Consider the following 25,796-nt stretch of genomic DNA (forward strand, 5'->3'; position numbering starts at 1 on the left):
CCTGCTGATCCTGGCAAGCTCCCAAGATGTTCTCCTGAGTTATCTCCAGCTGATGGTGCAATTCCTTACAGCCCACGGGTGGCTGATCAATTGGAAAAAGTCCTCCCTGGTCCCTGCGCGGCGCATTGTGCACCTGGGGGCTCTACTGGATACGCACAGCCAGAGGTTGTTTCTGTCTCCAGAGAAGGTCCTGAGGCTTCAGGACAGGATCAGATACTTCCTCTCTCTCCCAGGAGTGTCCATTCACTCAGCGATGCAAGTACTAGGCCTGATGGTGTCGACTTTTGACATGGTGGAGTATGCTCAATTCCATTCTCGTCCTCCAACGGTTGATCCTATCCAAGTGGGACAGTCTACCTGAGCGGATCAGGTCTCAAATGATATTCCTGACTCCGGAGGTCCGCTTGTCTCTAGCCTGGTGGCTCCAGGATCAACAGTTGAGCAGGGGCCGTCCCTTCTGGATTCCTCACTGGGTCCTCGTAACTACGGATGCCAGTCTGAGCTGCTGGGGCGCGGTCTATGAGCAACATTCTCTTCAGGGTCGCTGGACCAAGTAGGAGTCTCTCCTCCCCATCAACATTCTGGAACTGCGGGCAGTGTTCAGTGGATTGACACTGGCCCTGCCTCTGATATGGAACAGGCCTGTTCAAGTACAATCAGACAACGTAACCACGGTGGCTTAAATAAATCATCAAGGCGGCACTCGAAGCCACGCTGCTATGATGGAAGTTTCAAGAATTCTTCGTTGGGCAGAACGCCATCTGCCAGCAATATCGTCAGTGTTCATTCCGGGTGTCCTCAACTGGGAAGCGGATTTCCTCAGTTGTCAGGACGTACACATAGGAGAATGGAGCCTTCATCTGGAGGTCTTTCAGCTCCTAGTGAACAAGTGGGGCCTACCAGATGTAGACCCGATGGCGTCTCGACACAATCACAAGGTTCCAGTCTTTGGATGAAGAACAAGGGATCCACAAGCAGCGTTCGTGGATGCACTAGCAATTCCATAGGACTTTCAACTGCCATATGTGTTCCCTCCGGTGTCTCTCCTGCCCAGAGTACTATGGAAGTTCAAGCAAGAAGGAGGAGTCCTGCTTCTGGTCACTCCGGCGTGGCCCAGACGGCTTTGGTTCTCAGACCTTCAGGGTCTATCTTTGGAACGTCCTCTTCTTCTTCCTCAACCCCCAAACCACCTTGTTTGGGGCCCCTGTGTCTACCCAGACCTTGCCAGACTTTGATGGCGTGGCTCTTGACGCATCAGTCCTGAGGGCAAAGTATTCTCTGAGGCGGTCATCCAAACTATGCTAAAGGCCCGTAAACCGTCTTTGGCTCGGATTTACTATAGGGTCTGGAACTCTTTCTTCACCTGGTGTGCTGCTAAGACCTGCGATGTTTATAAATTCAGAACCTCATGTCTTCTGGCTTTTCTGCAACAAGGTCTGGATTTAGGCCTTAGTCTGGCCTCCCTCAAGGTTCATATTTCTGCCTTGTCTGTGTCGTTTCAGAAGAAAATTGCTTCTATCCCTGACGTTCATACATTCACTCAGGGTGTTTTGCAGAAACAGCCTCCCTATGTCCCTCCTGTGGCTCCATGGGATCTGTCTCAACTCCGTGCAAGAGTATCCCTTTGAGCCTCTTGATTCTGTGGACCTGAAATGGCTTACGATTAAGGTCCTGTTCCTGTTGGCTGTTGCCTCTGCTAGGAGGGTGTCGGACTTAGGCGCTTTATCCTGTCGTCCGCCCTTCCTGATATTTCACTGTGTCCGGGCAGTTCTCCGTACTCGCCCTGGTTATCTGCCTAATCTTTCCACCTTAACCAAGAGATTGTGATTCCGACCTTTATCTCTTCTGATCTGTCTTCCAAAGAGCAGTCTCTGGATGTGGTACTGGCTCTCCGTATATATGTGGAGAGGACTGCCTCCATTAGGAGGCCTGATTCCCTCTTCGTGTTGTTTGGTTTTCACAAACGTGGCTGGCCTGCGAATGAGCAAACCTTGGCCAGATGGATTAGAATGGTTATTGCACAGGCTGGTCTCCCAGCTCCTGCTGCTATCAAATCCCATTCTACTCGGTCTGTTAGACCTTTTTGGGCAGTCCGCCGTAGCGCGTCCGCTGAACAATTGTGCAAGGCAGCTACATGGTCCTCTGTGAACACTGTTCATCAGGTTCTATGCCTTTGATACTTCCGCCTCCCAGGATGCTTCCTTTGGATGCCGGGTTCTTGTACCCACCACAGTGCGTCCCCTCCCTAGAGGAAATGTTTTAGGACATCCCCGATGTTATTCCCTGTGGAATACCAGTGTACCCGCTGCAGAAAAGGAGATTTATGGTAAGAACTTACCATTGTTAAATCTCTTTCTGCAAGGTACACTGGATTCCACAGGGCGCCCACCCTGACGCACTAAGCTTTTTAGGAATTGTATAGCATTAGCCGCTGGTCTCTTCTCCTGTCATGTGAACGTGGTTCTATGTGACTAACATCTACCGTCTCTTTACCTGCTACTGCTTTGGACTGGTTAACATAACTGAGCTCCTGTGCACGGAGGCGGGGTTATAGAGGAGGCGGAGCGGTGCATCCTGGGAACAGTCAAAGCTTTTAGCCTGTTGGTGCCTCGGATCAAGATCCAACTCTACACCCCGATGTTATTTCCTGTGGAATCCAGTGTACCTCACAGAAAGATTTAACAATGGTAAGTCTACCATAAATCTCCTTTTTTAACTTTAACTATCTCAGGGGCAGATATAGTAAGCCTGGAGAAGTGATAAAGAACTGATAAGTGGAAGGTGATAAGTCAAGCAGCTCCTAAGTGTCATTTTCCAAACCCAAAATGATTGGCATGTGCGTTATCACCTTCCACTTATCACTTCTTTATCGCTTCTTTATCACTTCTCCAGGCTTAATACATCTTCCCCTCAGTTCCTTCTAAGCATAACACCTTTATCCACTTACCTCTTCAATTATAAAATAAACATCTTTATTCAGGAATACTATGTATATGCCCTACAGTGTTGCATTGGAAAATAATAATATAATTGTGTATGGGGACACTCTGTATTTCATAGAAAAATACTTTTGATACATTTGAAAACTGATTTATATACTTTTTTGATTTTTTTTTCTTTTTAAATCCGACATTTATATAATCTATTTTCTCTCCAACTAGGCCTACAATTCCTCACCTCTAATGTCGTCCCATTGCAAAATAAGTACCGAGAGATCAGCACCATCTCTCCTTAGTGACATCAAGATGGAGCCACCTGAGCAACTCTTAGACAGTGACTGCAGTTTGCCGCAGGCTGAACCAGTTGACCTTTCTCTACATAAACCCAAACGCTCAACTCGCCATTCTCAGAGTCCTCTTACTACTACGACCTTGTCACTGGGAACACCTCTATCAGCACCTCCTTCAGTGGTCTCGCTGTCTGGCCTTGGTTCAGCTGTTCCTGCCGTTCTTTCTCCAGGTTCCATCTTGGCTTCGACACAGGGCAGTGGTGGACAGCAAATACTTCATGTCATTCACACTATCCCCTCTGTTAATTTGCCCAGCAAAATGGGCAGTTTGCAAACCATTCCTGTTGTGGTGCAGTCATTGCCTGTGGTATACACAACATTGCCTACAGATGGTGTAACTGCGGCTATTACAGTGCCACTAATAGGACTTGATGGAAAACCAACAGGTAAGGTTATTATATTGCAGTATACGCTGACAAATTATTTATTTGTGTTTAAAGGAATTTAGTGATGTATTTATTCATTTTCCTTTTATTTAACCATCTCCCACATGATATGCAACTTTTTAAGACAAGCTCATTATATATGTATCAGTGGAGTACAGAAAATTCTGGCATTTGTCAAATGACCAGTCAGTACTTCTGCATTTGTTAGCCAACTTTTTTCCATCTCTCTTTCTCTCTGTGTCATGACAACTGGGTGTCTCTTTAATGAGAATGAGGCAGCTGTCTCAGGCTGCAAAACTGGTGGGCAGCAGAATTTGAAAATATAATTATAGCATGCACATTTATTTTCTTCCTCTCATACAGAAAGACGCCTTTTATTCAACCTGTTGCCCCATAAAATCATACAGATCAGACGTTTCTGCATGATTTATCTATCCCCGCTATTTAACAATGTCAGAATGTTGGTGTGGAGCTGTCACAGATATCTCCCGCATTCAGATATGTAATGCAAAATACAAGATTCCACAGTCAACAATGTGATATCTAATATTTTTAGGGTTACGTTCTTCTCCAATGTTTCAAGCCCCACAAAGAAAGTTTTACCGTCTTGATCATTCAATATTTCACTCCATCTTGAGTTTACATTTTGTTTTGTTTTTCTTTCCAGAGAGAATCTTTGTATCTCTCTCCAGTAGTTACATGTGTACCCTAATGTATCTTCTCACCAGCAAATGTTAGGCTGCCGGAGAAGGGGAGAAAACCACCCCTCTCATTACCACACACATTCCGCAGAGCTTTAGAGCAGGGGAGGGCAATTATTTCAGCTGGGGGGCCGCTTAACACTTCCAGTGAATATTCGAGGGCCGCACACAAGGGCGGGTACTAATATGAATGACAAATATTTGTAGGAGTAAGTCCTGGGCTGCGTAGAGACTGCACAAAGTAGATTTTTGCAGTTCGGCGTACACATACGATCGTACACTTGCACGGGTGAATTTGCACTCCTCCTGGGGGCGGCGACTACCCGAACGCAGGACAGCAAAATTTGCAGCACAGTGATCAGGTCTGAATCAGCCCCTTAGTCAGCAGTTGCTGCAAAATGAGACCCGTTATAGGGCCCAATTCAGACCCGGTCGCTGCTGTGTATTTTCGCACAGCGGGTGATCGGGTCTGAACTGCGCATGTATTGCAGTGCGCAGGCACATCGGTCCGCCGTGCTGGGGAGCGTCAGGCAGTGATGGGATGGTGCGAACAAAGCGATCGCACAGGTGATCGCAAGGTGATTGACAGGTAGAGGCCGTTTGTGGGTGGCAACTGACCGGTTTAGAGGAGTGCACGGAGAAACACAGGAGGGACCAGGCGTTTGGAGGGAGGGTTTCTGACGTCAGCTCCGGCCCCGATCATCGCAGTGGAAGAGTAAGTCCTGTGCTGCGCAGAGACTGCACAAACTTCTGTTTCTGCAGCTCTCCTGCACATGCGATCGCTCCCCTGCACAGCGATTTCCCCCTCCCCCTGTAGGTGGCGACTACCTGATCGTAGTAGTGCAAAAATCACACCCTAGCGATCAGGTCTGAATTAGGCCTATAGTTATATATACATATATATATATATATATATATATATATATATATATATATATTTCTCTAACGTCCTAGTGGATGCTGGGGACTCCGAAAGGACCATGGGGAATAGCGGCTCCGCAGGAGACTGGGCACAAAGTAAAAGCTTTAGGACTAGCTGGTGTGCACTAGCTCCTCCCCCTATGACCCTCCTCCAAGCCTCAGTTAAGATTTTGTGCCCGAACGAGAAGGGTGCAATCTAGGTGGCTCTCCTGAGCTGCTTAGAGTAAAAGTTTAAATAGGTTTTTTTATTTTCAGTGAGACCTGCTGGCAACAGGCTCACTGCATCGAGGGACTAAGGGGAGAAGAAGCGAACTCACCTGCGTGCAGAGTGGATTGGGCTTCTTAGGCTACTGGACATTAGCTCCAGAGGGACGATCACAGGCCCAGCCATGGATGGGTCCCGGAGCCGCGCCGCCGGCCCCCTTACAGAGCCAGAAGAGTGAAGAGGTCCAGAATATCGGCGGCAGAAGACGTCCTGTCTTCAATAAGGTAGCGCACAGCACCGCAGCTGTGCGCCATTGCTCTCAGCACACTTCACACTCCGGTCACTGAGGGTGCAGGGCGCTGGGGGGGGCGCCCTGGGACGCAATGAAAATACCTTAAATGGCTAAAAATACATCACATATAGCTCCTGGGCTATATGGATGTATTTAACCCCTGCCAGTTTTCCACAAAAAAGCGGGAGAAAGGCCGCCGAAAAAGGGGCGGAGCCTATCTCCTCAGCACACAAGCGCCATTTTTTCCTCACAGCTCCGTTGGAGGAAGGCTCCCTGACTCTCCCCTGCAGTCCTGCACAACAGAAACAGGGTAAAACAAGAGAGGGGGGGCACTAAATTGGCATATTAATATATACAGCAGCTATATTAGGGAAAAACACTTATATAAGGTTATCCCTGTATATATATATATATAGCGCTCTGGTGTGTGCTGGCAAACTCTCCCTCTGTCTCCCCAAAGGGCTAGTGGGGTCCTGTCCTCTATCAGAGCATTCCCTGTGTGTGTGCTGTGTGTCGGTACGCTGTGTCGACATGTATGAGGAGGAAAATGGTGTGGAGGCGGAGCAATTGCCTGTGTTAGTGATGTCACCCCCTAGGGAGTCGACACCTGACTGGATGGTCTTATGGAAAGAATTACGTGATAGTGTCGGCACTTTACAAAAGACTGTTGACGACGTGAGACAGCCGGCAAATCAGTTGATACCTGTACAGGCGTCTCAAACACCGTCAGGGGCTATAAAACGCCCGTTACCTCAGGTCGATACAGACACTGACACGGACACTGACTCCAGTGTCGACGGTGAGGAAACAAACGTATTTTCCAGTAGGGCCACACGTTACATGATCACGGCAATGAAGGAGGTTTTGAACATTTCTGATACTACAAGTACCACAAAAAAGGGTATTATGTGGGGTGTGAAAAAACTACTCGTAGTTTTTCCTGAATCAGATGAATTAAATGAGGTGTGTGATGAAGCGTGGGTTTCCCCCGATAAAAAACTGCTAATTTCTAAAAAATTATTGGCATTATACCCTTTCCCGCCAGAGGTTAGGGCGCGTTGGGAAACACCCCCTAGCGTAGATAAGGCGCTCACACGCTTATCAAAACAAGTGGCGTTACCGTCCCCTGATACGGCCGCCCTCAAGGAACCAGCTGATAGGAAGCTGGAAAATATCCTTAAAAGTATATACACACATACTGGTATTATACTGCGACCAGCAATCGCCTCAGCCTGGATGTGCAGTGCTGGGGTGGCTTGGTCGGATTCCCTGACTGAAAATATTGATACCCTGGACAGGGACAATATATTATTGACTATAGAGCATTTAAAGGATGCATTTCTATATATGCGAGATGCACAGAGGGATATTTGCACTCTGGCATCAAGAGTAAGTGTGATGTCCATTTCTGCCAGAAGAGGATTATGGACGCGACAGTGGTCAGGGGATGCGGATTCCAAACGGCATATGGAAGTATTGCCGTATAAAGGGGAGGAGTTATTTGGGGTCGGTCTATCGGACCTGGTGGCCACGGCAACGGCTGGAAAATCCACCTTTTTACCCCAAGTCACCTCGCAGCAGAAAAAGATACCGTCTTTTCAGGCTCAGTCCTTTCGTCCCCATAAGGGCAAGCGGGCAAAAGGCCACTCATATCTGCCCCGGGGCAGAGGAAGGGGAAAAAGACTGCAGCAAACAGCTTCTTCCCACGAACAGAAGCCCTCCCCCGCTTCTGCCAAGTCCTCAGCATGACGCTGGGGCCTTACAAGCGGACTCAGGCAAGGTGGGGGCCCGTCTCAAGAATTTCAGCGCGCAGTGGGCACACTCGCAAGTGGACCCCTGGATCCTGCAGGTAGTATCTCAGGGGTACAAATTGGAATTCGAGATGTCTCCCCCTCGCCGGTTCCTGAAGTCTGCTTTACCAACGTCTCCCCCCGACAGGGAGGCGGTATTGGAAGCCATTCACAAGCTGTATTCCCAGCAGGTGATAATCAAGGTACCCCTCCTACAACAGGGAAAGGGGTATTATTCCACGCTGTTTGTGGTACCGAAGCCGGACGGCTCGGTGAGACCCATTTTAAATCTGAAATCCTTGAACACTTACATAAAAAGGTTCAAGTTCAAGATGGAATCACTCAGAGCAGTGATAGCGAACCTGGAAGAAGGGGACTATATGGTGTCTCTGGACATCAAGGATGCTTACCTCCATGTCCCAATTTGCCCTTCTCACCAAGGGTACCTCAGGTTTGTGGTACAGAACTGTCACTATCAGTTTCAGACGCTGCCGTTTGGATTGTCCACGGCACCCCGGGTCTTTACCAAGGTAATGGCCGAAATGATGATTCTTCTTCGAAGAAAAGGCGTCTTAATTATCCCTTACTTGGACGATCTCCTGATAAGGGCAAGGTCCAGAGAACAGTTAGAGGTCGGAGTAGCACTATCTCAAGTAGTACTACGACAGCACGGATGGATTCTAAATATTCCAAAATCGCAGCTGATTCCGACGACACGTCTGCTGTTCCTAGGGATGATTCTGGACACAGTACAGAAAAAGGTGTTTCTCCCGGAGGAGAAAGCCCAGGAGTTATCCGACCTAGTCAGGAACCTCCTAAGACCAGGCCAAGTGTCAGTACATCAATGCACAAGGGTCCTGGGAAAGATGGTGGCTCCTTACGAAGCGATTCCATTCGGCAGATTCCACGCAAGAACTTTTCAGTGGGATCTGCTGGACAAATGGTCCGGATCGCATCTTCAAATGCATCAGCGGATAACCCTGTCTCCAAGGACAAGGGTGTCTCTCCTGTGGTGGTTACAGAGTGCTCATCTCCTAGAGGGCAACAGATTCGGCATTCAGGATTGGGTCCTGGTGACCACGGATGCCAGCCTGAGAGGCTGGGGAGCAGTCGCACAGGGAAGAAATTTCCAGGGCTTGTGGTCAAGCATGGAAACGTCACTTCACATAAATATCCTGGAACTAAGGGCCATTTACAATGCCCTAAGTCAGGCAAGACCTCTGCTTCAGGGTCAGCCGGTGTTGATCCAGTCGGACAACATCACGGCAGTCGCCCACGTAAACAGACAGGGCGGCACAAGAAGCAGGAGGGCAATGATGGAAGTGGCAAGGATTCTTCGCTGGGCGGAGAATCATGTGATAGCACTGTCAGCAGTGTTCATTCCGGGAGTGGACAACTGGGAAGCAGACTTCCTCAGCAGACACGATCTTCACCCGGGGGAGTGGGGACTTCACCCAGAAGTCTTCCACATGATTGTGAACCGTTGGGAAAAACCAAAGGTGGACATGATGGCGTCCCGCCTCAACAAAAAACTGGACAGATATTGCGCCAGGTCAAGGGACCCTCAGGCAATAGCTGTGGACGCTCTAGTAACACCGTGGGTGTACCAGTCAGTGTATGTGTTCCCTCCTCTTCCTCTCATACCAAAAGTACGGAGAATCATAAGAAGGAGAGGAGTAAAGACTATACTCGTGGCTCCGGATTGGCCAAGAAGGACTTGGTACCCGGAAATTCAAGAGATGCTCACGGAAGACCCGTGGCCTCTACCTCTAAGAAAGGACCTGCTCCAGCAGGGACCATGTCTGTTCCAAGACTTACCGCGGCTGCGTTTGACGGCATGGCGGTTGAACGCCGGATCCTGAAGGAAAAAGGCATTCCGGATGAAGTCATCCCTACCCTGATCAAAGCCAGGAAGGATGTAACCATACAACATTATCACCGTATTTGGCGTAAATATGTTGCGTGGTGCGAGGCCAGGAAGGCCCCTACAGAGGAATTTCAACTGGGTCGTTTCCTGCATTTCCTGCAAACAGGACTGTCTATGGGCCTCAAATTAAGGTCCATTAAGGTTCAAATTTCGGCTCTGTCAATATTCTTCCAAAAAGAACTGGCTTCTGTTCCTGAAGTTCAGACGTTTGTCAAGGGAGTACTGCATATACAGCCTCCTTTTGTGCCTCCAGTGGCACCTTGGGATCTCAATGTAGTTTTGGGATTCCTAAAATCACATTGGTTTGAACCACTCACCACTGTGGACTTAAAATATCTCACATGGAAAGTGGTAATGCTGTTAGCCCTGGCTTCAGCCAGGCGTGTCTCAGAATTGGCGGCTTTATCCTATAAAAGACCTTACCTAATTTTTCATACGGACAGGGCAGAATTGAGGACTCGTCCTCAATTTCTTCCTAAGGTGGTTTCAGCATTTCACTTAAACCAGCCTATTGTGGTGCCTGCGGCTACTAGGGACTTGGAGGATTCCAAGTTGCTGGACGTAGTCAGGGCCCTGAAAATATATGTTTCCAGGACGGCTGGAGTCAGAAAATCTGATTCGCTGTTTATCCTGTATGCACCCAGCAAGCTGGGTGCTCCTGCTTCTAAGCAGACGATTGCTCGTTGGATTTGTAGTACAATTCAGCTTGCACATTCTGTGGCAGGCCTGCCACAGCCAAAATCTGTAAAAGCCCATTCCACACGGAAAGTGGGCTCATCTTGGGCGGCTGCCCGAGGGGTCTCGGCTTTACAACTTTGCCGAGCAGCTACTTGGTCAGGGGCAAACACGTTTGCTAAATTCTACAAATTTGATACCCTGGCTGAGGAGGACCTGGAGTTCTCTCATTCGGTGCTGCAGAGTCATCCGCACTCTCCCGCCCGTTTGGGAGCTTTGGTATAATCCCCATGGTCCTTTCGGAGTCCCCAGCATCCACTAGGACGTTAGAGAAAATAAGAATTTACTTACCGATAATTCTATTTCTCATAGTCCGTAGTGGATGCTGGGCGCCCATCCCAAGTGCGGATTGTCTGCATTACTTGTACATAGTTATTGTTACAAAAATCGGGTTATTGTTGTTGTGAGCCATCTTTTCAGAGGCTCCTTCTGTTATCATGCTGTTAACTGGGTTCAGATCACAAGTTGTACGGTGTGATTGGTGTGGCTGGTATGAGTCTTACCCGGGATTCAAAATCCTTCCTTATTGTGTACGCTCGTCCGGGCACAGTATCCTAACTGAGGCTTGGAGGAGGGTCATAGGGGGAGGAGCCAGTGCACACCAGCTAGTCCTAAAGCTTTTACTTTGTGCCCAGTCTCCTGCGGAGCCGCTATTCCCCATGGTCCTTTCGGAGTCCCCAGCATCCACTACGGACTATGAGAAATAGAATTATCGGTAAGTAAATTCTTATTATATATAACTATAAAAACACACACACCACAATATACATTACACCGCATACGTAGTTTTTTTACAGGCAAAATACAAATGTCTAAAGGGGGGTACTCACGGAGCGATATTCTAAGCAATCTGACTAGATTGCTTAGAATATCGGCATGATCGCTCCGTGTGTAGCCGCCTCAGCGATAGCGATGCGCGGCCCCGCACATTGCTATCGCTGCTGCTAGATTGGCCTGCATGCAGGCCAATCTAGTGGGTCGCTCACTTCACCCACTGGGTGAAGTTAGTGGCCCCCCGTCTCCCCCCGCACGCTCAGCACAAATCGCGCTGTGCTAAGCGGCAGGAGAAATGTGTGCTGAGCGGTTCGCTCAGCACACATCTCTCCCAAATCGGCCTGTGGGTACTGGGCTTAAAAAACACATCCAGTAATAAAAAAATAAAAATAAAAAACTGCTGAAAACAAACAAACAGCATCCTGTGTAATGCTGTTATCAATCGTATTCACAGCTGGTTACTAGCTCCCCCCACCCGCTTCCCTGAACCCACATAGCAGTCTCAAACCTCCCCTCTCCCTTAAACCCATATAGTAGTCTCTACCCCCCTTCCCCCACCCCTGAACCCATATAGCAGTCACTACCTCCCTTCACCCCCTCCCCTGAACCTATACAGCAGTCTCTACCCCCCTTCCCCTGAACCTATACAGCAGTCTACCCCCCTTCCCCTGAACCTATACTACAGCAGTCTCTACCCCCCTCCTCTTCTCCCTCCTCCTCCTCCTCCTCTAACTCCCCCCCGGACCCATATAGCAGCTTTACCTTTGATGTATTTTGTTCACTGTGGCAGATCTGCTGCCCAGATTATCCACCGCCTTGCCCATTATCCACCGCCTTGGGCCGCATGTTGCCCACCCCTACTTTAGAGAGTATTTAAACATTCACGAGTCCCTGCCCCCTACCACATATACATAACACTAGGGTTTATTTTTTGTCAGGATTTAATTATCCTAACAGTATATTTTTTTTATTGTGGGAGAACATACCAACTCCACACCGTTTGGGACATGGCGGTAATCAAACCCTGGACTTTAGTGCTGTGAGGAAGCAGTGCTATCCATTACAACATCCGTGCTGCACTGGGTTCCAAGATTGATAAGAACGTGAGAGAAAAGTATTCCAAATCACTGTGCTATGGAATGTCTAAACACTAATCTTAATAAATAGACCTCTTAAACTCAACTAATAATCTAATAATCCAATATTTGCTACGGATAATGATAATTGATGAACAAAGGACTGTTTAGAGTGCAGTGTACCGGTGGTACTTTGTTTGCTAATATAATGTGGTCTTTCCAGGAAATAAAACTTCATGGCCCTGCAGACTAGGCAACCCGCCGCCGAGCTGCCTGACCGCCGATACGGCAGTCGGGCGACCCGGCGGCGGGGGCAGAGGGGACAGGGGGATTGAAGATTCTTCACTCCCCCTGTCACCAGGCTTCATATCAATGCATGCTAATATGGACAATCTCGTCCATATTGGCCTGCATTAATTAGCAACGGGGCACCAACGATTAACGAGCGCGGAGAGAACGTTCATATCATGCAGTGAGATCTGCCAGTGTGTACAGCCCATTACTCTTCTGTTTTCACCCCAAGCAAATTCAAGTGAGGATATTTCTCTTGTAATACCTGCAATGTATGCATTTGTGCAAACCCTTTTGAATTAAACTTCCTTCTCCCTTGGGATAAGCATATATTTGTCTGTTTTAGAAGCAAATGGTATTGTCCAGTCTCCCCTTGAGCTTCATACTATTCTGTGCAATGGGGGTAATTCCAAGTTGATCGCAGCAGGATTTTTGATAGCAATTGGGCAAAACCATGTGCACTACAGGGGAGGCAGATATAACATGTGTAGAGAGAGTAAGATTTGGGTGGGTTATTTTGTTTCTGTGTAGGGTAAATACTGGCTGCTTTATTTTTACACTGCAAATTAGATTGCAGATTGAACACACCCCACCCAAATCTAACTCTCTCTGCACATGTTATATCTGCCTCTCCTGCAGTGCACATGGTTTTGCCCAATTGCTAACAAAAATCCTGCTGCGATCAACTTGGAATTACCCCCATTGTGTGCACACGGCAGCAGCAGCAAGCCGCCACCCTCTAACAGATGCCGAAGAGACACAGGTGCGGTGAGTGTTAACACCGGAGTCCGGGGTAATGAGTCCCCGGTGCAGTTTGGCGGCATATCGCATGGTGGTCACGGGCCACGAGCTTCGGTGCCTGCCGCGGACCACAGTGACTTAGGGGAGTATGTATAATATTAACATTGTCGGCCAGTATAAATTCATAGGAACCGCATGCCATTACAGGGGCGGGGCTTCCCGGTGAGCGGAACCAGAAGCAGGAAAGGCGCCATTTCCTGCTGCTGCGGATCACAAGGCTGCATGCACACTGCTCCTCCATGGACTCAGACTGTTCAGATTCTGTACTGGTACCAGGGGGTCATAGCAGGGGGGAGCGCATCAGCGATAGCACCTCTTCACATAGGTAATGTGGTCCATATACACAGCGATACGCTGCGCTGCTGTGTTTGTGTGCTGGTCTCCATTTTCTCTGTCACTCCAGGGGCTTTCTTGGGTCTGTGTGGAGGTATTCAGTGGGGTTCACTACATTGTTTTTGTAAAATCATGTCTGTTGACAAAAGTTAGGTGTACTGCTTGTAATTCTACCCCTTCTTCAGAGGGGTCCCTCATGTGTGAACAGTGTTCATTATCCCCACGGGGCAACAGTTCACAGGCACCTGACGGGTTAGATACAATTAAGAGCATGAATCATAGTGTTAATGCAGAACTGGCTGCTGCTAGGAAGGAAAGACAGACAGTCTGTTGATTGTACGGCTAAAGATGCAGATATCAGAAAGGCTTCTCAGCCCCCTCTGTTGGTTTCACATAAACGCTCACTTCCACAAGTGCTACAGTTTGATTCTGACCTGCCTGATTTGTATGACACTGATGATATGGAGGAGGACAGTTCTCTGTCACTCCAGGTGGAGGCCCTCATTTATGCTGTGAGGGAAGTTCTTCACATGCCCTATCAGGAGGCAGAACCAGATGAAGAATTGTACTTTAATGTAAAACCAAAATCATCAGCCATGTTTCCTGTGTCAAAGGAATTAAAATCCCTGGCCAGAGAGGCATGGGTGAACCCTGACAAAAAATTCAAAACCCCTCATAGGTTGTTATCCTCCTTTTACCTCCCGGCTGAGGACATAAAGGTATGGGAATAACCCCTGTCAGTCGATACGTCTGTGTCTAAACTGTCGAGAAAATTTGTACTACCAGTACCTGGGCAATATCCCTGAAAGACCCAGCTGACTGTAAAATTGAGTCCACTCTCAAAGCACAACGTCCCACAATAGTTTGTGGTTGGATTTCAAGGGCAGTGGTCAAGTGGTCGGATAATGTTATGAATGGATTTGACTCCCTGCCCCAGGATGAGATCATTACTCTGCTGTAACATATACAGGATGCTGCCAACTTTATGAGTGAAGCTGTTAAAGAACTGTGTCAAATACAGTAAATGGCCGTACTGCTATGGTGGTTTCGGCCCGCAGGGTTCTGTGGGTACGTCAATGGTCAGCGGATGCTGATTCCAAAAAGGGGGTAGAAAATCTTCCCCTTACAGGTGATGCCTTGTTTGGAGACGAGTTGAATAAATGGATTTCTCAGGCAACGGCGGGTAAGTCTACCTATCTGCCGTCGGCCGCCCCACCTGCTGTGCTCTCTTACTCAGGTCCCTCCTTGCAGTCCTTTCATGTTGCATGGTTCAGAGGCAGAGGCCGAGGAGCCTCCAATGCTCCTAGAGGATCTTGCAGTAAGTCCCGAAAACCTGCAGCTGCAACTTCCTTGGATTAAATCCCCGGGACCTCTACCACAAAGCCTTCCACGTGACGGTTGGCCCCAACAACATGGCGACTTTCCGGTAGGTGCTCGCCTTCAGCACTTCGCCCATGTGTGGGCACAGTTCTGCCGGGATCCTTCGGTGAGGGCCCTAATTTCAAACACTTCCTCACAGATTTTTCAGGTCAAGCTTACCATCTTTACCCACCGCAAGAGTTACCTTGCAAGAAGCCATTCAAAAACTTTTACAGATGGGAGTATTGGTTTCAGTACCTCCTCCGTTATGTCACTGGAGGTTTTACTCTAGTCTTTTTGGCGAATCAAAACCGGGAGGTTCGGTACGGCCCATATTAAATCTGAAAGCTTTGAACCCTTATTTGCGGGTATTCAAATTCAATATGGAATACCTACGGATATCAGATGGTGACCCTGACTCCAAAAGCACGTATTTCTCTGTTGTGGCTACAAGTTACTCAACTGGTGGAAGGCTGGAGTTTCAGTACCCAGCCGTGGATTTTACCGACAACTGATGCCAGCCTCTGGGGTTGGGGTCTGTGACTCAAGGGGCCCAGTTCCAGGGACGGTGGTCGTGTCAGCAATCTGCACTACCGAGCAATGTCTTGGAACTCAGGGCGATATACAATGCCTTTCTTCGAGCTTCCTACCTTCTCCAGGATCAAGCCATCCAAGTTCAGTCGGACAACGCGACGGCAGTGGTGTACATAAACCGACAGGGAGGAACAAGAAGCAGAGCAGCAATGCGAGAAGTGTCAAAGATACTCCTCTGGGCGAAGGCCAACGCAAGGGCCATCTCAGCCATATTCATTCCGGGAGTGGACAACTGGGAGGCGGACTTCCTCAGCAGGCACGACCTCCTCCATCCTGGGGAATGAGGCCTGCATCCTCAGGTGTTTCAACAATTGGTTCACCGGTGGGGGTGTCCGCAGATAGACCTGATGGCTTCTTGTCTCAACAAGAAGCTACGCCATTACTGTTCCAGAACGAGGGATCCGCAGGCTGTTGCAGTGGACGCGCTGACGACCCCATGGAGTTACCAGTTTGTATACCTGTTCCCTCCAAACCCGCTCATTCCAAAAGTTCTAAAAAGACTCAAAAGGGAAAGCGTTCAGGCAATTCTAATTACCCCGGATTGGCCTCGATGGGCCTGGTACACAGACCTCCTGACCATGTCTCTGGAGGAACCCTGGCCTCTGCCGCTTCTAAAGGATCTTCTACTACAAGGTCCATTCGTCTATCCAGACTTACAGTGGCTACGTTTGACGGCTTGGAAGTTGAAAGAGAGATTCTAGCCAGAAAGGGTCTCCCTTCCAAGGTTATTTCCAGTGTGGTACAGGCCCGGAAGGTGGTTACGTCGAAGCACTACCACCGTATCTGGAAGAAATATGTTTCTTGGTGTGACTGAAGAAAAGTTTCTCCAGTGAATTTCGGATTGGTCGTTTTCTGATTTTCCTGCAAGCAGGTGTGGATATGGGCCTATGGTTGGTCTCCATCAAAGTACAGATTTTCGCTCTATTTTCTTCAGGTACAGACTTTCCTGAAAGGAGTTCTTCATATGCAGCCACCCTTCGTCCCTCCCACAGCTCTGTGGTCTAAATGTGGTTTTGTCCTTTCTTCAATCGGACTGGTTTGAACCCTTGCAGAAGGTGGAATTTAAATTTCTCACTTAGTAGACTGTCATGTTGCTGGTGTTGGCAAGACGGGTTTTTGAATTGGGGGCCTTATCCTGTAAAAGCCCGTACTTGATTTTTCATGAAGATAGGGCTGAGCTCAGGACCCGGCCTCAGTTTTTGCCGAAAGTGGTGTCAGCCTTTCACGTGAATCAGCTGATTGTAGTTCCGGTGTTGGCTGACGTTTCTGTGGGCCCAGAGTCCTTGGGTGTGGTGAGGGCTCTGAGGAGTTATGTCAAAAGGACGGCTCATCTTCGGAAGTGTGACTCTCTGTGTGTCCTTTATGATGCCACAAGATTGGTCGGCCAGCTTCTAAGCAATCTATTGCTCGTGACGCAGGTGGGCCTATACTTCGGCGGCTCTGCCTTTGCCGACGTCTATTCAGGCCCACTCCACAAGGTCAGTGGGCTCTTCCTGAGCGGCTGCCCGGGGTGCCTCAGCTTTACAGTTGTGCCGAGCTGCTACTTAGTGTGGTTCGAACACGTTTGTGAAGTTCTATAGGTTCGACACCTTGGCCAAGGATGACCTTCAGTTTGGTCAGGCGGTTTTGCATGGGTCTCGGCACTCTCTCACCCGTTTTGGGAGCTTTGGGACTTCCCCATGGTACTAAAGTACAGTTCCCCAGTATCCACTAGGACGTAAGAGAAAATAGGAATTTAATACCTACCGGTAATTCCTTTTCTCGTAGTCTGTAGTGGATACTGGGCGCCTCAGTGCTTTGTATCCTGATTACTGGATGTAAGTGTTGGTTGGGGCGCAGTTGCGTCCCCTTCCCTATGTTGGATTAGCTTTGCTGTCCTTGTTATGCTGGTTTTAGCTGTCCTCTGTTCGGTTAGCACTCCTGTTCGTTTGGTTTTGTGTTGGCTTGTTGCCTCACCGCTGTTGTCTATGTTTTCTTCTCTCATGGTATGTCCATCTCCTCAGGCACAGTTTTCTTAGACTGAGTCTGCAGGAGGGGCATAGAGGGAGGGGCCAGCACACACATACACACACTAAAGGTTTTATAGTGCCAGGCTCCAGTGGACCAGATCTGTACCCCACGGTACTAAAGTACAGTTCCCCAGTATCCACTACGACTGCGAGAAAATGAATTACCGGTAGGTATTATATTTCTATTTTATATGGTGTCCCAAGGGATCCGCAGCGCCCAGTTACAGAGTACATAAATTAAATAATCAAAACAGGAAAATAGTGACTTAAAGTTGAAGACAATATAGGACAAGTACAGGGTAAATAAACATAGCTACAGCAGCAGACGACACTGACATAAGTATCAGGGGGGCAAAAAACCTCGGGATATGGTGCCATCGAAGATGGTTTAAGTAAGAGGATAAGCACTTGAGGGTTGAGGGCCCTGCCCGCGAGAGCTTACATTCCAAAGGGTCAGTTGATAAACTTTCAAACATTCGAATCTAGAGGTCAGGATTATGAATCCTACTTCAAAATTGCGATCTGCGTCCTCCTGATCCCCTTGAACAAAGCACAGAAACTCCGCTAAACATATTGTGTACAGGGTGCACAATGACCTGATAATCGCTGTGTTAATCGGATCTGCAGAGGGATGTGCAAAGTGTGAACCCAACTTAAGAAGTTATAGTTTTGTCAACATGTGAAAAACATGTGAGCTTGGGAAAAAATGCTAAAAAAAAATGTTTGACAGTACATGTTAAGGGGTGGTATTCAGTATGCCGGCTGTTGGGATCCCGGCGCTCAGTATACCGACGCCGGAATCCGAACACGGCATACCGACAACTATTCTCCCTCCTGGATGGAGAATAAATAGTGTAGCACTCCACCGTGCCCGCAAGAGGCTCATTTGCGCTCGCCCCGCTGACGGCATGCCAGCGGTCGGGATCCCGGCGCTGGTAAGCTGGGCACCGGGAGCCCGATCGCCGGCCACTCATACTACACCCCTTGTTAAGACTGCATTAGCAATTTCCATGGTACTGTATCAGATATGCCAATTTTGCTGAATATTTGTATAACCTTAATACACACTGGTAACCATTTTTTCAATTTCAGTATTTCTCTAGCATCCATAAGGGATATTGGGAACATAATTAGTACGATGGAGTATAGATGGGTCCAAAGGAGCCAGAGCACTTTTAATTTCTTCAACTGGGTGTGCTGGCTCCTCCCCTCTATGCCTCCTCCTACAGGTCAGTTTTAGAAAAAAGTGCCCTCAGGAGAGGATGCACACTCTACAAGCTCCAGAGTTTTTCTTCAATTTATTTTAAAACTTTTATATCTTTCGGTATGCTATTTGGGCAACAGCAGACCTGCACCGTGGGAGTTAGGGGGGGGGCAGTCTCCGACCTCTTGAGGTGCAGAGCCGCTTCCCCACTGCAGGACCACCGTCCTGAGGGGCTGTTTGTTCAGCGGTGCATGGCGCCTTGACTGTCACAGCCGCAGCATGCCGCACACCCCTAACGCTGCCTAAAGATAATCATCGGTGGTGAGTACACACCGGGGACCCCGCTAGGGGGGGTCCCTCGGTTCACTGTGCAGGGGGGGACCCGCTTTGACCCCTGCGTGGGACTGTCTTATTACATGGTACCAAGCATTTATGTGAGCTACTAATACTTAGGAGACCTGGCCAGTATAAAAAATTACACAGTAGCTCCAGCGCCATAGCGTGGGGCGGAGCTACATCAGAGCGGGCTCAGCGGCATTTTGGCACCTTCCTCTGCATAAGCAGCAGCCTCACACAGCTCCTCCATAACGGTCACACGCTGGATCACTGGTACAGGGTGTAGAGGGGGAGAGCCGCTACTTTGTGCACAAATATCATTCCTGTGAAGGATTTTTCATTAGACAGACTCGCTGTTTATATGTTTATGTGAAACACTGACAGCGTCACTGGGGCTGTGTTGCCCTGGGTGTGCTGGTGTCCTCTCTCCTGTGTCTCCTCTCACATGCAATAGTTCAGGCTTGTATTGTATTGCAGGCTGTGTTGTATGTGTATTATACCTATTTTTCCTTTTTACAATGGTAAAACAGAAGATATGCAGTGTGTGTAATGCTAGATTTTCCCCTAGCTTATCTGGCTCAATATCATGTGAGCAGTGTAGTCAGTCATCACAAAATGCTGATGATAATGTGGGGAAGAGTCCAGAGCTCTCCTGGCTGGGGGGCTATCAAAACTATGATGTCTGATATGTCATCTCAGCTCACTGCAAATGCCAATAAAATGCAGGAACTGCAACAAGCAGTGGCAAATCTAGCTGCTACACCCCCACGCCCAAGTCCACTGCAAGAGCACAAAAACATGCTTTACCTGCACTGCTATCAGATACTTATGATTAACAGGATGATGTGGACCCCGTAAGCAGGGACTCCACCCCTACACATTGTATTGGCAATATGGTATGTGTAAAAGCTCCCCCTGGAGGATGCTACTACTCGGCAGTCATTTTTCTTCCCACAAGACAAACTGACTGTCACATTTCTTGATTGTAAAGAATTGGATGATTTATTTAAATAACCTGGAAAAATCCAGATAAAAAATAACAGGTGTCCAGAAGACTTCCGGTTCTGGCATGGAGGAGTAAGCAGCAGCTCCTGTGTGCTCCTCAGTGACTGCCAGCTTACCCGCTCACAGCAGTGCTTCCCGGCCCTCACAGCTCATAACCCTGCTCTGGTCCACCGTCTGCTGACTGCTCTGGTCACCCTCTGCTATCCGCTCTGGTCACCCTCCGCTGTCCGCCCGCTGTCTGCTCACGTTGCTATGGAGAGATATTTAGGGCCGCCGGCCCCGTCCAGGATACCGTCGCCAGCTCTACCTCCCAGGCAGGAGAAACGTTGCGCTGAGCAAGCTGCAACGCCCAGTGCTGACTCGAGCCCGAGAAGCCTGTGGCTAAGAAGGCCATTAAAGCAGTCTCTGGAGCCCATCCCTAGTCACAGGTTCGTGCAGACTCTGACAACCCAACTGCCTCTATTACCTATGAAGACATTGTAGCTGCGATTCATGACACTAGGGCCCCTATGCTGCAGAAAGCAGTCAGCGACATTACTTTACAGCGCCAACAACATGCAGGGTGTCTGATACCGAGATACGATTGAGGACCACAATGGATGATGTTTCAGGCCTGAAAATTGCTGTGGCGCACTTGAAGAAAGAGAACAAATGTCTTCTAGACAAAATAGACAATATTGAAAACCGTACGCCAGGTGTAACCTACGCATAGTAGGTTTGCCAGAAACTCTTAAAGGCCCGGTGCTTGAGAACTTTGTCCGCAACACCCTCACGAAATTGTTACATATTGCAGCTGACAATGCAGATATGGGGATTGAGTGTCTAGACAGAATGGGAGACCAGGCACGCGTAGGCTCTAATAGACCATGTGTGGTCATCTTTAAAACCTTGAATTTTCTCCACAAAACAGCCATATGGAGAGCATCTCATAAAATAAATAACCTTCAATGGGAAGGTTCAGCTCTGAGAATTTTCTAGGATTACTCCGTTGAACTTTCTCGTATTCGTAAAGCTTATGCCCCCCTCTGTGCCTTTCTGGTGAAGAATAAGTGCAAATTCCCCATGCTGTACCCCACAAGGCTCAGAGTATTCCAAGGATCCTCCTTCACCGACTTCACTAATCCCAAAGATGCAGAAGCCTACCTTAAGGAAGAAGCTGACTCCCTTGCACAAGATATATCGGATGACCCAGCGGATTGAAACTTTTACTTTTGACAGGTTCCTCTCTTCTCTTAGTGTCTTAACGGACCTTTTAGGATTATTTACTTGTCAAATTAGTAATTTCATCTGAGCTGACAGGATATTTCATCATGGTTTTGTTATGATTATCACTACGTGAGCTTGTGTGTTTTTCTTGGTTATTATTTTTTTTTTTGTGGAAGCTGGCAGTGGATGCCTCTTTACTGATAATTGATGTTTGTTATTATCAATTATCTACGCCCCATCCGAAGTCCGCTATTTTACATTTTTCTTGTAATGTTTGTATCACTACTGCTTTATATGCTGTTCAATTCTCTCTCTTTGTGTTTATCTTTGTCTCTGTTCCCTGTCTTGGTCCTCTTCCCCTATGTTTCTCCCCGCCCTCCTCTTCCATTACCTGCCCTCCCAGTGATGTTAAACATTAGTTGGTTATTGCTTAGCCAGATGTCGTATTTCTCTTCTACACTGTATGGCTACTATTAAGATTGGTACTTTTAATGTAGGTGGTATCAATACCCTGGCTAAGAGGCGCAAATTTCTGTCTTAACAAAAATCATATTGATATTGCATGTTTACAGGAGACGCACCTGGTTCTACAAGAAATCAAAAAATTGCAAATGTTGAATTGGACATTATTGGGTGCAGCATTCCTTAATTCGAAGTCCTGCGGTGTAGTTGTTTTGGCGAGTCGATCCCTCTCCATTGAAAGCTTGTCGGTGGTTACTGACCCTGAAGGCAGTTATGTCCTTATATGCTTTAAGTTGGGTGGTAAACGATATCACATATGTAACGCATATGCACCTAACACTTCTAGAAAAAACTTTTTCACCTCACTTCTGACTAAACTGTATAATTGTGACCTTCCCTCTTTAATTCTCTGTAGCGACCTTAATCTGATTTCTTCTTTATATTTAGACAAGTCACACTATAATAAATTATCTAGACCCCTTCCTAAATTGGGTATTCCCTGGTTAGCGAAGAGACTTAATCTTATAGATGCATGGCGAGCATTGAATCCAATTGAAAAAAAGAGTTTACCTGCCTCTCCATGGTTCATAACACTTGGTCGCGTACAGCCTATATTTTGGTTGCTTCCTTGCTCTTCCCGAATATTCAACATGCAAATATAGAACCAATTTCTATATTGAATCATGGGATGGTTTGGGTAAAACTGATTTATTCATTGGAAAAATAATTTTAATCCTTTATGGAAATTCCCCTCCCACTTAGCGAAATCTGAGGGCTTTAAATACAAATTGGAGAAAGTATGGGATGCTTTCCAACTGAATAACTTTGCACACGAGACGGACAATTCTTCACATTTTTGGCAGACTGTTAAGACGGTTTTAAGGGGTGAAACGTTCTCTTATAATTCCCATATTAGAAAGCAACATAATCACTCCTACTTGGAGAAACCAGACACATTATCCGTAGCCTATCAATCATTTAAACTAAACCCTACCACTGAAAATAAAACTGCATATCTTATGGCTAAAACTACTTTTAATGATCTTTTGCAATCATCAGGGCATAGATATCATTTTTTTTAAAAAAATTTTATTGAGACATCATGGACTTTACATTACAAGAAAGTGCAAAGACAATAAGATTTGCATTGAAGAGAAGTCACAACCGTGCATTTTACAGTAAATTCACATATGTATAGTAATAAAAAGTTATACATGGTGTGTAGCCATTCATTTGGGTCACTCATGGTACTATGAACTATACAGGTAACCCTGAGGGGAGCCGCCACAGTCGTCTGTCTTCAGACCAAAGATACAGGTTGGTCCTGTGCTGCTAATCTAGTTTGGTACTACGTGGTATTCTTTAAACTATTATGAATTTGCAGCCGCGTGGTGAGGGGTAGAGTGGGAATGTAAGATTCCCAGAGATTGAAAAAACGATCTACTTGTTTATCTTTATCCACAATGGCTTCCACCTAGTCCATCCTGAATATGTGATGCAGTTTATTAAAAAATAAAGGTATTTGTGGAGGCGTGCTGTCTGTCCACCCCTGTAGTATCGTCTTTTTCCCCGCTGCACTGAGGGCTATCAGTAGTTTTTTGCATTCCGATGACATTCGGAGAGTGGGATCAATGATACCCAAAACTGCCCATTCAGGCGTAAATGGTACATAAGTTATTAGTTTAGCCTCTGCATATCTCCTAATAAGGTGCCAGAAATATTGCACAATAGGACATGCCCATAAACAATGATAGGTATCTGCCTCACTCTGGTGGCATTTTGGGCAGTAGTGTATTTCTGACGTTCCCATATGGAAACGCTGTAGCTTGGATAAATAAGTATTATGGTATACATTAAGAAATAATTCGTTATACATCCTCGCTGACAGGACCTTTCGGGAATAATATAATGCTTTTTCCATCGCGGGTATAGTCAAACCAGGAAAGTGAGTCAACCATTTGGACATGCCGCCTGCTATAGTAGCATGATCTAGTATTGTCCTTAAAAATGTATAATGTATAGATATAGCTTTATGACTTGGTACAGGGTGCATTAAGAGGCTGTCTAGGGAGCTAGTCCAATCCCCCTCCGCAAAATGTGTAAGAACGTGTCTAACATAAAATTGTGTTTGCATAAATGGAAGGGGAGATGAATCAACCACCACATGTCTCGTTGAAACCTCCGAGAAAGTGAGCAAACGGTGGTCTTCCACCAATACCAATGATCGAATCAATGCTATACCAGCCTCCCTCCACACTGTAAAGGGGTGAGCAGGCATGCCGTTTAAGAATTCTGGGTTTTTAATTAGGGGCAAGTGTAAAGAATATTGATTCAATTTCTCATTGTGGCGCAATATGTGCCGTATTCTCCTGGTAGACCACAAAAGCGGGTTTGACTTAACATGATCCAGTATTTCCCAATCATGTTAGTGGAGAAAACACGTCAAATCTATGTTTGTTAGAAAATTTTGTTCGAGCTAGGTATTCGTATATATAGAGCTGCTTTGTAGCCAGTCTCTCGAGTGTCTCAAAAGTGCGGCCTGGTTATAAACTACCACATCTGGGAAATTGATTCCTCCATTGAACTTAGATTGGACAAGTTTACGCAAAGCGATACGTGCACGGCCCCCCTTCCATATAAATGTTCTGATAAGTTTGTTAATCATTTGCGCGTCCTGCTTAGTCAGCAGTACAGGAAGCGTTTGTAATGGGTATAATATGTTTGGTATAGCCACCATTTTAAGCGGAAGACGTTCCCATCCCTTAATATCATCAGTTAGAGTACGTATGGCCTTGCTTACATTGAGTTTGTATAGTTCAGACATATACCGTGGCACCATAATTCCCAAATAGGATGTACGTCGATACCCAATGCAATGGGAAATGTGAGGTCCAATGCGGACATGTCACATTACCATACAACAATAACGCTTTAGATTTGTCCATGTTAATACTAAAACCCGAAATGCTGCCAAATATTTGGATTTTTTCTACAATTAGAGTAAGGGAATGCTCGGGGTCACCTATATAAAGAAGGATATCATCGGCAAAGGCTGATAATTTAATTTCCTGCCCACCCACTCTTATACCCCGAAAGGCTGGCCAATCCTGTAATGTCCGAAGCAGTGGATCAAGAGCAAGATTAAATAATAGCGGTGATAAAGTGGATCCTTGACGGGTGCCCCTTTCTAAAATGAACCGTTGACCTCTAATCCCATTTATCAAAAGAGAAGCAGATGGTTTATTGTAGATATAACGAATATAGTTAATAAAGTCCGTGTCAAAGCCTCTATTTTCCAACACATTAAACAACTGTGGCCACAAGACCATATCAAAATCCTTATTGGCGTCGAGGCTAAGAAGCATATTCGAGTCTGTACATGGAGATTGGGATGCTGCCACTGCCGCCAGTGCCATGCGTATTGCCTTGACCGCTTGCCTGCCAGTCACAAAACCCATTTGTGTCGTGGTGAGGATATCTGGGAGGATGGATTGGAGCCGTAACGCCATTATTTTAGCCAATAATTTGTAGTCGACATTTAATAGGTTTAATTGGTCTGTAATAAGAGAGAAAATTGGTGTCCCTACCGGGTTTAGGGATAAGGGTAATAAATGCTTCATTAAACAATGGGGATGGAGAATTTCTTTCATGTATAGCTCGAAACAACTAATAAAGCGGGAACAATATGTGCTTGCAATATGCGATAGTAATCTCCCGACAGACCATCAGGACCCGAAGATTTACCATGGGGCAAGTTGGAAATGGCTATGTTAACTTCCTCCTCCGTTATATTACCCACAAGGGCTTCTCTCTGGTTCCGAGTCTAAGGGGGCAATACCTCATCTGTAAGCAATTGTGTTTGTATATCAGTATCTACTTGTGCAGAACTAAACAAGGATTGAAAGTAGGTTTGTAATTGTGCCACTATTTCCTGAGATTTAGTGATAATACGACCTGACACGGGGTGGTGTATAGCAGTTATGGTATGTCGTTTTTTGGGAGGTCGGGAGATGACCGCCAGTAACCTACAAGCCTTATTGCCCCATCTATAAAATTTATTTTTGGTAAAATCTAATGATTGTTTCGCCTGGGTCGCTAGA

General features: G+C 46.9%; 1 protein-coding gene across 2 annotated transcripts in view; it reads left to right on the plus strand.

The window, feature by feature from the left end:
• The window catches only part of LOC134948779 (Krueppel-like factor 12), a 348,760-nt gene that overhangs the window by 187,722 nt on the left and 135,242 nt on the right, over positions 1 to 25,796 (plus strand). For both annotated transcript variants that reach the window (XM_063936999.1, XM_063937000.1), the window contains exon 2: positions 3,162 to 3,675. In XM_063936999.1, coding sequence (XP_063793069.1) covers positions 3,162 to 3,675 — 514 coding nt within the window. The remainder of the gene's footprint in view (positions 1 to 3,161; positions 3,676 to 25,796) is intronic.

This window comes from Pseudophryne corroboree, chromosome 8 (genome assembly GCF_028390025.1).
Source record: "Pseudophryne corroboree isolate aPseCor3 chromosome 8, aPseCor3.hap2, whole genome shotgun sequence".
Classification (NCBI taxonomy): Eukaryota; Metazoa; Chordata; class Amphibia; order Anura; family Myobatrachidae; genus Pseudophryne; species Pseudophryne corroboree.